The 15,824-nt window shown below is 50.4% G+C and overlaps 1 protein-coding gene across 2 annotated transcripts in view; it reads right to left on the bottom strand.

Annotated features, from left to right (window-relative positions):
- Nucleotides 1-15,824, bottom strand: part of si:dkey-16j16.4 (histone-lysine N-methyltransferase SETD1A) — a 36,210-nt gene that overhangs the window by 1,782 nt on the left and 18,604 nt on the right. The window contains exon 5 of one of the 2 annotated variants that reach the window (XM_061261081.1): nucleotides 4,817-4,845. In XM_061261081.1, coding sequence (XP_061117065.1) covers nucleotides 4,817-4,845 — 29 coding nt within the window. Of the gene's footprint in view, nucleotides 1-3,057; nucleotides 4,846-15,824 lie in introns of those variants that run through there. The other variant, XM_061261073.1, reaches the window with a different exon arrangement.

Genomic DNA, 15,824 nt, shown 5'->3' with positions numbered 1-15,824 from the left:
CCTCAACAGGCCACCACCGCTCCTATCCGTCCCCAAAATCCCGCCCTTACCCCTCCCCTTTCCCCCCCACGAGGCCTCCAGCACCGCTGGGTTAGCGCTGACTTCCCCCTTTATAGATGTCATGGGTGTATTTGTTTTTTTCTTTTTTTTTTTCTTTTTTTTTTACTGGTGTTGTTTGTAAAATAAAAGTATCTCTAAAGAGGCAAACACTCTGCGGTGTGGTTCCTCTGTCGGAGCGGAGCGTCTCGAGGGCTTTCTGTAAGCTGAACGGACCCGTGTTGGAGCCGTGCGGCACCCCTGTGGGGCCACGCCCATCGACTTCACCTCCTCCCGCGCCGGTGCTCTGTCCCTCGCCGCCCGTTTTCTCTCTCTCTCACTCCGTGCCCCCCCCCGGGCCAAAGCTCCCCCCCTCCCCTCCTGATTGGTTCTCACCCCCCACCCCACCTCCTGATTGGCTCTCTCGCCGGCTCCTTGCTGCCTCCACAGAAGCTGGCGGCTGACGTCAGCGGCGTTTTTTGTTTTTTTTGTCTCTGCGTCTGATCCTGCCGCTCAGCGGCCCACGCTGAAGCTGGTGTGATGATCTGCTGGAGGGGGGGGCGGGGGGGCGGGGGGGTGGATGGCTCTCACTCGCACACGCATGCACACACACACACACACACACACACACACACACACACACAGTCTCTCTTTCTCACTCACACACACGGGAGACACACACGCGCGCACACACACACACACACACAGACACACGGTCTCTCTTTCTTGCTCACACACACACACACACAGGAGACAAGGCTCATTCTTCCTCTCTCACACACACACACAGGAGACTGGTTCTCTCTCTCACACATACACACACACACACACACACACGGGAGGCCTGGCTATCTCTCTCTCTCTCTCTCTCACTCACACACACGGGAGACTGGTTCTCTTCCTCTCTCTCTCTCACACACACACACACACACACACACACACACACACACAGGAGGCCTGGCTCGATCTCTTTCTCGCTCACACACAGGAGACAAGGCTCATTCTTCCTCTCTCACACAAACACACACACACACAGGAGACTGGTTCTCTCTCACACATACACACACACACACGGGAGGCCTGGCTATCTCTCTCTCTCTCTCTCTCTCTCTCTCTCTCACTCGCACACACGGGAGACTGGTTTTCTTCCTCTTCCTCTCTCTCTCTCTCTCTCTCTCACACACACACACACACACATACACACACACGGTCCTCCTGCCCTTTCTGCTCACACAACCGGGGCAGTGGCCAGCCCGGTTCTCCTGCAGCTCCCCGCTCCCCCGCTGGCCCTCCATACTGCCTGAGCAGTGTGGGTCTGGCTGGATCCGGGCTCCAGGGCTGGCCGAGGCTCTGAGCCCGAACCCAGGGCCAACGTGCTCACGAAGGACTGAGTGACCAGCGCCTCAACTCCCCATAGCTCCTGAGATTGGATGATGGGAAGCAGGTTTTTTTTTAGGGTCAGGGTTTTTAGTCCTTTGAACAGTTATGTTTTCAGGAATTACTGATAATCGTTCCATTATCAGTAGTGGTTGTTACATTAGCATTAGAATGTTCAGTCAAGAACCTTCTAATCGCACGTTTGTGACCGCACCCCTTACAAGGTTAGAAAAAAAGAAAAAAAAGAAAAAAGAGCCTCCAATCATTACATTACATTACATTATTGGCATTTTGGCAGACGCTCTTATCCAGAGCGACGTACAGTTGATTAGACTAAGCAGGAGACAATCCTCCCCTGGAGCAATGCAGGGTTAAGGGCCTTGCTCAAGGGCCCAACGGCTGTGCGGATCTTATTATGGCTACACCGGGATTAGAACCACCGACCTTGCGTCTCCCAGTCATTTACCTTAACCACTACGCTACAGGCCGCCCAATCAGATCCTGCTTCCTCATCCTTTCAGTTGTTTTGATTGGCTCTTCTTCACCCACCGGACTTGCTTTTTAGCATCGCTGTTTTGATCAGGCCAGGTGGCTTGGTGCTTATTGAACAACGCAGTGAGATGCACATAAACTCAGCTGGGTTACATGAAGTGCAACAGTTCACTAGGAGACCAAAAAAAAAAAAGTTCCATTTGGGTAATTTGTTGTTTATAGCCTAGCCCAGAAACGGAAGATTCCAGAAATATTTTCCTGCAGGCAAAATGAGCCAAGATGTCCTGAAAGGCCAGTTGTGTGCAGTGTTGCACATTCTAAACACATTTCATTCACACGTTAGTAACCAGTGTGTGTTTATTTTATTTGTGCATCTTGCATACCTACCCAGGTGTGAGGTACGGTGTAGATCTGCGTGTGTTGCATGTCATGGCCCAATAGTTTCCGGCCCCAGTGTGTGTGTGTGTGTGTGTGTGTGTGTGTGCTCGGCCGTCCTGTGCCGTCACATTTGCAGCGTATGTCGCGTCTGCAGTTACATCAGCGTTAGCTTCGGCGGTTTATCGGCTGGTTTTATTTCTGAGCTGAGAAAATGCGATCAGTCGAAGTACACGGTGGGTTCGCAGCCGTGGGACCCAGGAAGTCACGTACGCCATAAATCGGCGGCGGGGGCCCCGTTTTCACACAAGCCTGCAGCCAGGACTGTGCAAACGAGGCCTTTTCGCGTTTGATGCGTCAGAACCTCTGCGGCGTACGCGCACGGGCGAGAGCGAGTCTCGCCTCCTCCCCTGCCGACCGCGGCCGGCTGTGGCTTTCGCCCAACCACAGACATTCTTCCGCTTCAAAGCGTTTCACCCCGTGTAATCTCCAGGTTCAGAGACCGGCGAATACTCAGTGCGCTAGCAGAAAAAAAAGCACACCACCAGCTATTGTGTAATCATAATCGACTCGCCCCCCTCCTCCTCCTCCTCCTCCCCCAACCCCCCCCCCCCTTTCCAAAAAAAAAAAAAAAAACCAGATGGTCGTTTCTCATCCTTGAGGACCAAGCAGGCCTGAAATAATGTCCTGCTTCGGGACCAGCTTGCGGGAGAAGCCTTTTGTGACATCATCAGCGGCGGAACACAGGGACCCCAGAAATGCAGGAAGAAGACATGAGACCTTTTAATTCTCCATTTATTAACTTCGAACGCAAGCGACAAAGAAAGACACGGGGAGGGGGGGGAGGGGGGACGAGGAAGAGGGGAGAGTCCTCTTTCGCTCTTACTGTGTTACAATCTTACTTGCAAAACGCTCTCCGCTACGGCGACCTCACAGGGCCCGTGCTGCTATCTGATCCCCCTCGCTTCTTGTCAGGTCAGTGCATGGATGCGCTCGTGTGCATAAATAAGTCGTCTTCGTGACAGATGACATTCAGAAAACTACCGTCGCTAAACTCTCCCGGTCTCCTGGGCTAGGCGTGCCGACCTTTTTGCTTATGTTTTCATTACAACGTTTTACATTCAAAGCCAGAGGGGCTGGTGGCTTGTGAGAAGGCAAAAGCAGGAGAGGGGCTAGGCCGCTTCACTGGCTGCTCGCATCCTCTCTCCTGAACGGTGCAGGAGAGCGCACACACACACACACACGTACACGCACACACACACACGTCTCTACAGAAGCCTAGGGTCAAATTCTACATCCCAGGCTTCCGCCCAAGTACAACGTCCATGGACTTCCTGTCATGTCCAAAATCAAGGTGCATCTCTTTTTCTTTTCTTTTTTTTCCCCCTCTTAACAGGCCGTAACACAGAGCTCGAGTCCAGCACTGATCGTCTCTTCACGTGTGTTCGGCGCGCCGTTACAGTAAGTCGCTAAAGCACAAGTACAGTCCCTACACGGCGTCTACGCGCAGGTTTAAGTGGTCCGCTCACGTGGACGGGAAAGACAGCGACTCGTGCGCGCGTTGCTAACGGACACGGAGCGGTCCTGTGGCCTGACCGCGACTGCCGAATAGGTCTCCGTCGCAGGTCACAGTACAGGAAGTGCTATCCGCTCTCAGCGCGATGAAATAGGCCAGATCGGCCGGGGGCAGTACAGTGGAAACGGGTTCGTTAAAGCACGCCTCTTTAGCGGGTTCAAACGGGCATTTGTACCTCAGAGAATTCAAAGGAACCCTCAAGATTGTCTTCAAGAATGCACTGTGTGGTTCTGTCCGCACACAAAACTTAAAATTCCTCCGGTTTTCCGCAACATAAGATTCTGCCCTTCGTTCATCCCCTAGAGCGCACATCCTTTCTGTGAAAATGAGCATACAGGGAGGGGGGAGGGGGCAGTGAAGGCCTGAAAACAACCAGGCCAATCACAAATAAAATACCTGAAATATCCCAGGAGCCGAGTGCTGTTTGGCAGGATACTGTAGGCCTTCGAATGCTAAACAGCCCTGCCAACCCCTGGGGATAAACCTGCTGCATGCTGGTCTTTGTAGTTTTGTAGTCAACGGTAGCCTTGGCGACGCCGCTGTCTATCAAATGGGATACCTGAGAGTGATTGGGTCAAAGGCTAAGGGTGAACGAACAAGTCCCGCCCTGCTGGTCAGTCCTCCACACCCTGGCCACAGATTTACCTGTTATTATTAATATTATTATTATTACTATTAACAATCTTTTTTCTTTTTTTTTCTTCCTTAAAGCAATGTTCCGGTGACATAGACAAACCTAGATTGACAGGGAGTCTTAACAATAAAACAATATTGCCTTCAATATCAAGTTTTTTTTTTTGGCCTGGTCTGGTCAGAGAGAGTCCACACGTGGGGTGTGTTTCAGAGAGTCCAGTGTGTTCGGGCCGGATTCAGGCCAGTTCCTCCTGGGGGGTGCGGGGACTCCGGGGGGGGATGGTGCTCAGGGACCGGAAGGCGAAGACGGAGGGGTCATACGCGTACCTGGGAGGGGGCCGGCTGCCGCTCAGATTCTGCAAAAACACAAGAAGAAGAAGAAGACGGTGACCAATGAGAGCAGGACTCTAGTGTTTGAAGAAGACAACCAATGAGAGCAGACCTAAAACGTTTGAAGAAGAATATGACCTATCAGCAATAATAAAGCTCTTGAAGATGACAAACATTTACAGTAGGACTCGAGCCTTGAAGAAGACAAGCAGTAGGACTCGTACATTTGAAGAAGTCGGCGACCAATGAGCCCAGGACTCCAGCCTCTCTTTCCACACTAATCTGCCCTTATCCTTGCTGAAGCATAAGGTCACCAAAGGACAGCATTTGCCCCGCTTGTGTGGGCATTAACAATGGGTACAATGACCTGGGGCAAACGCGGGTCACTCACGGGTCAACAGATATGTCACCGATCGCTACGGTGCACAGTTTGAACAGGGAAAAGAATCTCCTAACAGTCACTTGCCCAACGTCTTAACTCTTTGCCAATATGGCACAGTAAAAACAGCAGTTGTGGCCCGTCCTAGAACCAAACCAAAAGACAAAAAGGCAAAGAGTGAATATAATTTGCTCGGCCCAGTCTCTCAGGACATGGTGACGGACGGTAACGCTGATTCTTTTTTGGGTCGGATGTTTTTTTTTCTCCTTTTAGTCCAAACAAAGCTCCGGATGTCTAACCATTAACTCTGACGTAGGCGCGGACGACGACTGGAAATGTCACGGCCTGGTTCAGCGTCCAAGGCCGCTTAGTCACTGTCCACATCCCCTGCGACCTCGGACCAGGACCGTATCGGGTTTGGCAGAATCGCGTTCGCAGAACCTGGGAATTTCCAGGAACGGTGCTCTTTCCCATAGGAGAACAAGCAAACGAAACTCCCTTTGGCGCTGGGAGAGGTGTGTGCTAACCAGTTTGTCAGTGTCCCTGTGTAAATTTCAGTTGGCTCGAAGTCTAAAGCAACTTCCTTTTGCCTGACTCTCTTATACAAAGTTCTAACAGAAAAATCCTTGGGCAGAATTATCCCGGGAATTAAAAGCATGTACATTAGAGGTGGGCAACGAAGGTCGTATCTGTTTCTGGTTTTCTGGCCCTTCTGCTCTCAATTACTTAATTAGCCCTACCATAATATGCAAAACATTTTACTGCGATCTAATCTACGATTGATCCCGTGTTGGTGTACACAGCCAATTAATTCACTTAGCCAGGGTAACTAGTGGAAACAAAAACCTAAGAACCTGCATACACACCAGCCCTCCAGGACCATAACTGCCAATCCCTGATCAACATTGCCATTAAGTAGCCTAGCGGCTAAGGTACGTGACAGGGATGCAGAAAGTAGGTGGTCCAAGCCCCGGTGTAGCCACGATAAGATCCGCACAGCTGCTGGGCCCTTGAGCAAGGCCCTTAACCCCACTGCTCCAGGGGGGGGATCGTCCACTGCTTAGTCTAATCAAATGTATGTCGATTTGGATAAAAGCGTCAGCTAAATAACAAATTATTATTTATTTCTTTAAGGACGGCAACATTAGTCTCCTGTCCTGTGGCCTCTCTCTTAGTTGATACGATCATGAAAGTTGAAGTGCATTGTAGCAAAATAAATCGTCTAAGGAAAGTCACTTTACAAAATATTGATACAATTCACACACGGTCATACTTTTGTTGTAGAGTACGTCAAGAACTGAAATTATAAAAACGTTTAAGTGACTGTAAACACTGGCGGAGGTAAATACAGATAAACATGAACTTTAAACATAATTTGGCAGGCTTAACACAGAGCAGATCAGTGTTGATTTATTTCTGTGGAAATACCAAATAAACAATGAATCCAGTGGGAGATGAGATGACCTGGCAGGAACAACAGATTCCAGCTGAGAGCTCCATCTCTGCCAAAGCCAGATGACCTAGCGAGGTCTTTAACAAGCTCACGTTAAGCAACGTTCACAAACATACTCCCGTTTTTGTCTGTTCACCAAGAACACTGGCTAACAGTAACCGACAGTGTGAAAAGCAAGTGCACGGTCAACAAATAGGTGTAATATATTGTGTATTTTTTTAATGAACAATCTGTGAAAAAAAAAAAATATATACATTTATTTATTTCTTTTTTGAGGTGTCTCCATTAGCGGTCGGTCGTTGGTAATCAAATAGGAACCTTGGGATTCAAATTTTTAAACGGCAACTGTCACAAGGGCACCGAGTTCCTCAAGGAACATTCCGCTCGCTGAACGCAAGCCTGGTGCAATCCGGTGGGTGGATCTAGAACGTTCCAGGCGGGGGGGGGGGGGGGGGGGACAGTGAGGTGCCGCGAGGACAGGAGAGCACCGGGTTCTGGTTGACTGGATTTGTCCTGAGGCCAGATTATCCGGGGTCGAGTGGATCATTTCGCTTGAGGAAGTGGGACAGGGGACGGGGACCGGCCGGTTGGGAACGGCGCATTCCCTGAGATCAGCGTCGGCACACCAGGAATAGGCACGGGGGTGGGGGGGGCAAGCGGGGTTTGTACCTACGGGCGTCACGTACGGGCGATACATCACGAGGTATGGACGCGCCTCGACGCGAAGTATGGCTGAACCGCCGCGGTCCCAGCAGGGGGGTGGGGGGGTAACGGAGGGACAGGAGGACTCAAATGTCCCTCTGTCTATTCCTGGCTCTGTTCTGTCCCTCATAGCACCACGGTGATGAATGGATCCATGGCAGCCCGAAGCTGCCTGCACCAGGGGTGTCCGATCTCATCCGAAAGGGGCCGGTGGTGTGGGTTGCGGCAGGTTTTTTGGTTTTAGCCCACGCTGAACACCCCTCATTCAACTAACCAAATTAACAATCAAGACCTTGATGAGTAGAATCAGCTGTCTTGATGCAGAGTTAAAACCTGCACCAACCCCGGGTTGTGCACCACTGGCCAATTCAAATGAATGCTAACTGGCAGTGTAGCACTGATGTGATCAGCTTTCTCATCTAAGAAGCATGAAAAAACAAGGAATGCAAAATAGAAAATATGCCTAATTTCAAATATTTCAACACCAGTAAAATCAGTCTGTTTTGGTTGGCAATTCTTGGAGATCTCACAAGTGAGTGTTTTAGATATGTATGCAGTAGGCCCAGGTCTGGTTGCTAAGGAACTCATAACCAGGTGCTGTGTCAGTAGTACAGGTTATGCTAGCCCAGGTGCGTCTCCCACTACTATTTAGGCATACCAAGTTTCCCTTCTGGGTACTCAGAGGCTTGCTTCTCTGGTGAATGACAATGCCCTGGGTTGGTGGCTCTCATCCCTAGCCCTGCATATCTGAAAGTATATGAGTTTTTATTACTCTGCACTTAATTGAGCAAGTTCATACAAAATTAACTCGCTTCACCGGGTTTCTAGGGTCAAAATTACTTGTGAATTTTAAAATAAAGACAAAAAAAAAAAACAGACCCAGGACTGAGAACAGCCACAGTGCTGGTTTCAGTCTGCTGACTCGGCATAAATTCTGTTGGAATTTTTGTATAAATCCGTGTTGATTAATGAAAGAGGAAAAAGGGAAATGCGGTTGGGGGTAAAAACAAAAATATTTTTTTAAAAAAGGAACTCTTCTCTCAACCTCAACAACAATCGCAGTCGCTCGGTTTTTTTACAGAAACGGCGACTCCGGGCCCGAGGTGAAGAGGAACGACGCGGGGGGGGTGGGGGGAGAGGGGGGATACAGGTGGCCGCGTTACTAAGCGCACGCCGGGCTGACGCAGGGCTGCTGCGGGTGGCTCAGGAGAGGCAGGTGTAGGAGGTGTGTGTGTGTGTGTGTGTGTGTGTGTGTGTGTGTGTGTGTGTGTGCCGTTACCTGAGCCCGGGAGGTATTAATAGCAGCGCGTCCCCTTCAGCTGCGGCTGATTAGCGGCTTACAGGAGGGAGCGCTGGGAGTCGGTCGGCCTCCGAGTGATTACCTCGTTAGCCCGGCGCTAATTAGCTTCCTTTAGACACTGTTTTCACCCAGCTCCGCCGAGAATGCAGAAGAGGGTAAGGTGTGAAGGCAGAGCTTCATTTTTTATATATATATATATTTTTTTTTTACTTTCCTTTTTTCAGAGTAAGTTTCCTGTTTTATTTCCCCCCCAACAATAAGTGTCTGAGTTTTTGGGGGGGTTTTTTTAAATATGTAAAATTGTCTTCCGTGTCGCAGCTGAGACAGGGATCTAACTAAAAGTCAAGTCCTGGAGGGCCGCTGTGTCTGCTGGTTTTGTAATGTGTCCCTGCACTTAAGTGTGTAATTTAAGTGACTGATTGGCTAAAGAGTGGCTTTGTTCTGAGGTCTAATTCCACTGCTGATTGAAAGGAAATCACAAAAACCACTGTAGCTGGATACAGCTGAGCTGAGGTCTTTGGGCCTCATGCAAGAACATTTTCGTATTCTTATTGTAAATTTCTCTTTCTTTCTTTCCAAGGAGGGCTCACAAGTGCCAAGTCGGATTCAACAAACGGTCCGAACTGCAGAACTGTCCGAAATGAAACTGGCAGTTATAATGCAGTATTTACGGTACTGCAGGTTGGTTCTGTCAAAAAATGCCGAAATGCCATGGGAAATTAGATTGAGAACAAGGGGTGTAGTCTACCAAGTGGTTGGTACTTGATTGGGTAGACCATTTTGGAAAATAAAATAACAATATGGCGGACCACTGATAAACTTTCTTGTTCCTCCTTAACAGTCCACTAAAATACACTGAGAAGTAAACAATGCAGTAGCTGAATTTTGATTCATATTTGATCTGCAACGCCTAGTGAGAAAGTTTGATTGGTGTAATAAGCCAATGAAGCCTCCTCAGCAAGCCATGTGGTGAGCAACCAAAATTCAGCGTGTAAAATTACCTAAATCATCTCAATTCGCTATTCAATTAATACCGACTACGTTCAATGAAACAGCGGTTCACTGAGAGGTGCGCATAGCACATCAACAGGATTCAAGACGATGTGGGAATACAATAACGTGTGGTTGTATTCTTATACAGAAAGTGCTTTTTTTTGCAGCTAACAAATGAAATAAAAAACTGCATGACTTTTCTGTGACCTTCTGTGTGATAAACTTTGATAAATCGTGTCTGTTCAACCTGTGCTTCTCTCATGGATTGATTGGTTGTGTAAACAAACTCCAATCCACCGCCGAGAACAGGTTGCTTCTTCTGGTGTCAGCTGTCTAGTAAAATGGACTCTGCATATTGGGTTCAATTAACACATTTGCTGGAGTACTGTAGGCCAAACTCGTTATAGTTAGTCTTTTTAAATTTATTTATTTATTGATTATGCAGTCAACAGCTTCCATAGTGATGCACTGGACTTGCAGGCTACAAAATTGGTTTACAGATAAAGTGGAGCTGTACTCCTGGCACTGGGTGCATAAGTACCGATCCGTTTCAGGATTTTGTGCCACCTTAATTATTTAATTACCTCAATCCTATCTTGATCGGACATTGGTATAGGCACCAGCTACAACCACACAGACTGCAAGTGTATCCTAAAGATTTTACTCTGCTCAAGTACAGGAGTGAATCGGCATCATTTATCGAGCTGTCACAAACCTAAAACTAAGGTCATTTGTTGGAAAGAAAGCCAGCACGCAGACCGGCCCTCCAGGACAGCAGATGTGCGCCCCTGTCCTAGCACGTCACGCCGACTCACATCACAGAAATTTGCTCTAAAGATCTGAGACTGAACTCAGGATTTATAGACCATAGCCTCGGTTACACACCAACTGTGGAATGTACTCCAGTAAGGGAAGCCCGAATGCCCACTCCTACTCCCTACTGTACAGGGCCTCTACCGCAGAGGTGGAAAGTCAACGTAAAGGTCCTGCCATGTGTTTCTTCCACCCATGAACTGATTTGACTAAGTAAGTGGTAACCAACCGTGTTCCTGAAGTCCTACCATCCTGTAAGTTCCCATTTCAATCCTGTGCTTACTTGGCACACCTGACTACGAATTAGCAGCTAAACAAGACCTCTAGCTGTTGAATGAAGTGTGCTTTGTCAGGGTTGGAGCGAAAGCCTACAGGGAGGTAGATCTCCAGGAACAGGGTTGGGCAGCCCTGCTCTAGCTGTTGAATGAGGTGTGCTTCCCTAGGGTTGGGAGTGAAAACCTACAGGGAGACGGTAGATCTCCAGGAACGGGGTTGGTTACCACTGCACAAAATGGTTCTACCTCCTGGCTGAAGAACTGTGCCAAATTAGAAGTTCAAGGTGATTGGAACAAAAATACTGAGGATAACTTTTACTTCCTGAACCTGCATTGTCCCTCTCTGCCCCCTCCAGTGTAAAAAGGCCTCAGTATGGATCAGACCAAGCCCGGCCCACCCCGGCGCGCGTTTCGGGGCTGAATGAGACTCCTCTTCGACTGGGGCTGTCGTCAAAGCCCCTGGGGGAGAGCTCGAGGCCCCGTTGGAGAGAGAGAGAGAGAGAGAGCCTTTTCTAAAATTAGCCGGCCCAACAGGAAAAGGAGCAGGAAACGTCTCTGTGTGACTTGGCAGCGATGCAGTGCGCTCCCCGACCCGGGGGAAACGGGGGGGGGGGGGGCATGGCCAGGGAGGGGCCGATGGCCAGACCAACAGCCTCCACCAGGGGAACGGAGAGGGGGGGGGTTAGAGCAGGGAGGTGGAGCAGGGCTCCAGTCGAGCACCTTAGCCGCTAGGCTACATGCGGTCTGTCATGCATGGGTGCACAACTCCGGTCCTGGAGGGCCGGTCTGCGTGCTAAGGTTTTTGTTAACAACCAGTTATCAAGAGTTTTTCGTTTTCTGGCAACGCTACGGACTAAGCTGGAGCACAGAGCAAGTCTTCAGGACACATCCGCAGTCTGTGGCCGTAGCCGGTGCGTACACGGGTGTCAGATCAAGGCGTGATTGAGCTAATTAAGTCATTGAGAGCAGACGGTTCGCACACCATGGTGAAATGGATGGGCCCTTGTTGCACACCGCTGCTATAATGTCTCATAAGCCCTATGCATACGAAGAATTGTAGCCATAAACAGGGGCGGGCAACTCCAGTCCTGGTGGGCCGGTATGCACTTATCCTGGCTCAATCAGCCAATTCGGCATATGCACCCACATTGGTTCACTTGTAGGTGACGGTAAAACACTACAATAATACAGGCATACGAGTCAAGAACATCAGCTGCGGTTTACATCACGGAAAGTGGCTACCCATGACTGGGCTAACTAAATCATTGAGAGCAGAAGTTGGTCTGAAACCCAGAAACAGGCCCATCTTGCCCATCCCTGCTGTAAGCGATAACTTTAGCAATAACCATCCATTTTGAACGTGACGCCCTGCAGAAGGATTTTGATTGGCTGTCAGTGTTTCTATCATTCATACAGCTGGTAAACGACTACGTCCAAAAGTGATCCCAACTTGTCAGTGTCACTATCGTTATAGTTCTGATGTGGACTTAATTTTAAATTTTTTTAATTTTCTGCTCATCTACTACATAAACAATATATTTGTAGTTATCTTTATGGTCATCCTTCTTGCTGTGGCCAGATGTCTGCACTCTCACACCAATAGGTAATACATAAGAGTTGAATTAACACTGAACACTGTTTAGCCCTCTCCCTCTGCCTTTCTCACTACATACCCAAACCCTCTTCCTCTGTTCCCACTACCCTCCCCCCTGTCCCAAAAACACCGGTCGGGGGGGGGTGGGGGGTGGGGGGGTTCCAGTGCGTACCGCCACCTTGTTCGAACCCCTCTGAATGCACAAGGCTTGGCTGACCTGTTAACTGAATCCTGATCTGGCTTTGGCAGCTCTCCGGCTAGTGGCCGGCTTTGTGAAGGAGCTGCCGCGCGCGTGCGCCCGTGACGTTTTGTCCCGACGACGGACGTGCGTTGTGGGTTTTTTTTTTCTCTCTCTCCCTCTCCTTTCTGTTTACTTCTGCTTTGTGGGAAAAACACAGCGGGCCTGTGTTCTCGGGTTAATTAAGGTCAATTAGTCGTTCGGTTCCTTGTGCGAGGGTTTTCTGCAGCTAAAGTAGGGGCAACTACTGCGCTAAAAAGGGCTCAAGGAAACCAGGCCGAAGCCGAGAGAGAGCACGCCGCGTCGCGCCCCAGGGCATGCTGGGGGATTCCACGCAGGGCTGCGTCTCGAGAGACCAGGCCCGCGTAACTCGGCAACGGCCTCCTGTGGAACCGCCGAGTCGCGGCAGATGTGCGAAGTCTCACGCACACAGACCCGCGTTTCCCTCGTCAACGTAGACACGGAAACCGCGGCCCGCGACCTTATTTGCTGCGATGGGGGGGGGTGGGGGATGGGGGTTTCTGCCGAAACAGCGGTGGGTCGGAATGCAGAAAGCGGGAGCAGGAAGTGACATAAGAATGCAGAAAGCGGGAGCAGGAAGTGACATAAGAATGCAGAAAGCGGGAGCAGGAAGTGACATAAGAATGCAGAAAGCGGGAGCAGGAAGTGACATAAGAACGCAGAAAGCGGGAGCAGGAAGTGACATAAGAATGCAGAAAGCGGGAGCAGGAAGTGACATAGGAATGCAGAAAGCGGGAGCAGGAAGTGACATAAGGCGGCGCGTCGCATTCCAGGTCAAACGACGGGAGAGACGGCGGAGTTAAGATGTTAGCCGCGCGCTAGCAGTCATGGAGGCCGATCGCCCCAGTCATAACGAGCAGCCGTTCGGCGCTCCTGGGAGACAGATTGCCGGTTTCCCCCTCAATACCGCATTCGCAGGCGGGCGGGCAGGCGCGGGGGGGGGGGGAAGGGGGGTAGCATTATCCCCGTCTGGGGCTTGGAGCCGCCCGAGGAGCCAGGCTAAAGCAGGGGACAGACAGACGGATGAACGCATCGCTTAGTGATATTTACAGCAAATGAACCGGACTGATTACTGAATGCCTGTGTGCAGGGAGGCAGCACGTTCACGCTGACACCACTGTTAAGAGGCTGCTAGTTTGCTTCACTAGTTTTTTAAATTTTATTTCCTTTTTATACATATGTATACACACACACACACACACATACCCACGCAAACGTACACATACACACAGATGTACAAAGATAAAAGTACACACAAATTCACATGTATACAGATAAGGATGCATACACAGACGTTCATGCACACAGATAATAGACACACGCACATACACACAGCTCAGTGTCATAGGGTGCTGCACGGACCCAGTTTGGGCCCTTAATTTTTCTCCTGTTGATTCCTGTCAGACTCAGACTCTATTAAGAGACACTTGTTCCCCCAACCCCCCCCCCCCCCCCATCATTAGGTACTACATGCAGCCCCATCAGAGCATCTCCCAGGAGCCCCCCTGTCTCATGCCTGCTGGTTTCCTTTAGATTATCACATCACCCCGGAAACCGCCCCCCCCCCCCCCTACAGAGAGAGTGGGGGGTGGGGAAGCAAGTCCCCCCCAGTCTTCCACCTGCTCCCACCCCGATCGGATCGGAACTCCGTGTACCTGTACACTGATCTGATCTCCCCCGTGACCCCCTTCCTCATAGACACAGACACACACACACACACACACACACACACACACAGAAACACACCACTCCCGCCAGGGGCCCCTAAACCACAGCAGGCCCACCCCCTCCACCTGGAGCACAGCCAGGATAGGGAGAGAGAGAGAGAGAGAGAGAGAGAGAGGATATGTGTGTGTGTGTGTGTGTGTGCGCATATGTCTGTGTGTGTGTGGCTTGTGTGAGCATGCGTGTGGCCTGCGTGTGTGTGTGTGTGTGTGTGTGTGTGTATATGAGTGTGTGCGCATGTGTACGCATGTGTGTGTGTGTGTGTGTTGCCTGTGTGAATGTGCGTGCCTGTGTGCGCTGTGTGAGTGTGTGCTTGTGTGCACCTGTGTGTGTGTACACGCGTGTGTGTATGTGTGTGTGTATATGTGTGTGTGTGTGTGTATGTGTGTGCGTGTGAGTGTGTGTGTGTGTGTATGTGCATGTGTGTACGTGTGTGTGTGTGTGTGTGTGTGTGTGTGAGTGTACGTGTGTGTGTGCGCGTGTGAGTGTGAGTGTGAGTGTGTGTGTGTGTGTGTGTGTGTACGTGTGTACGAGTGTGTGAGAGTGTGAGTGTGTGTGTGTGTACGTGCGCGTGTGTGTGTGTGTGTGTGTGTGTGTGTGTGTGAGAGAGAGAGTGTGTGTGTGTGTGTGTGTGTGTGTGTGTCTGTACGTGCGCATGTGTGTGTGTGTGTATGTGTGTGAGAGTGTGTACATGTGTGTGTGTGTCTGTACGTGCGCATGTGTGTGTGTGTGTGTGTGTGTGTGTGAGAGAGTGTGTACATGTGTGTGTGTGTGTGTGTGTGAGTGTGTACATGTGTGTGTGAGTGTGTGTGTGTGTGTGTGTGTGTGTGTGTGTGTGTGTGAGAGAGTGTGTACATGTGTGTGTGTGTGTGTGTGTGAGTGTGTACATGTGTGTGTGAGTGTGTGTGTGTGTGTGTGTGTGTGTGTGTGTGTGTGTGTGTGTGAGTGTGTACGTGCGCGTGTGTATGTCTGTGTGTGTGTACGTGTGTGTGTGTGTGTGTGTGTGTGAGAGAGTGTGTACGTGCGCGTGTGTATGTCTGTGTGTGTGTACGTGTGAGTGTGTGTGTGTACGTGTGTGTGTGTGTGTGTGTGTGTGAGAGAGAGAGAGGAAGCTCACAGCGGTGCAGTGGCCCCATGCTGGCGATGACGCAAGCCTTCGCCTCACTCTGTTAATCCTTCTGGAGCCTCGCAGGACCCTGCCAAAACCCCGACACCTCCACAGGACCCTGCCAAAGCCCCGACACCTCCACACTGCCGCAAGCTGTTCCCTCAGAGAGGGCGGTGGGTACGACCTGCCCGTCTCCCCGAACACGACCTGCGGCCCTAACGTCTGCAGAGCGGCGACACGGCCAGCCGGCAACCATATATCACAGAAACTATCAATGGAATCCGCTGCATCACTGTCTGCACCTCTCTGAACACCGTACACTCTCAGCACAGATCAGCGAACGTGCCCAACCAGCTCTCAGAGGCAGACAAACAAGCCTATGGAAAGAAGGACTCGAGTCTCCG

The sequence above is a fragment of the Conger conger genome, chromosome 1 (assembly GCF_963514075.1).
Source record: "Conger conger chromosome 1, fConCon1.1, whole genome shotgun sequence".
Lineage (NCBI taxonomy): Eukaryota > Metazoa > Chordata > Actinopteri > Anguilliformes > Congridae > Conger > Conger conger.
The sequence above is the reverse complement of the archived record's forward strand: the minus strand, read 5'-3'. Positions and strand labels throughout refer to the sequence as shown.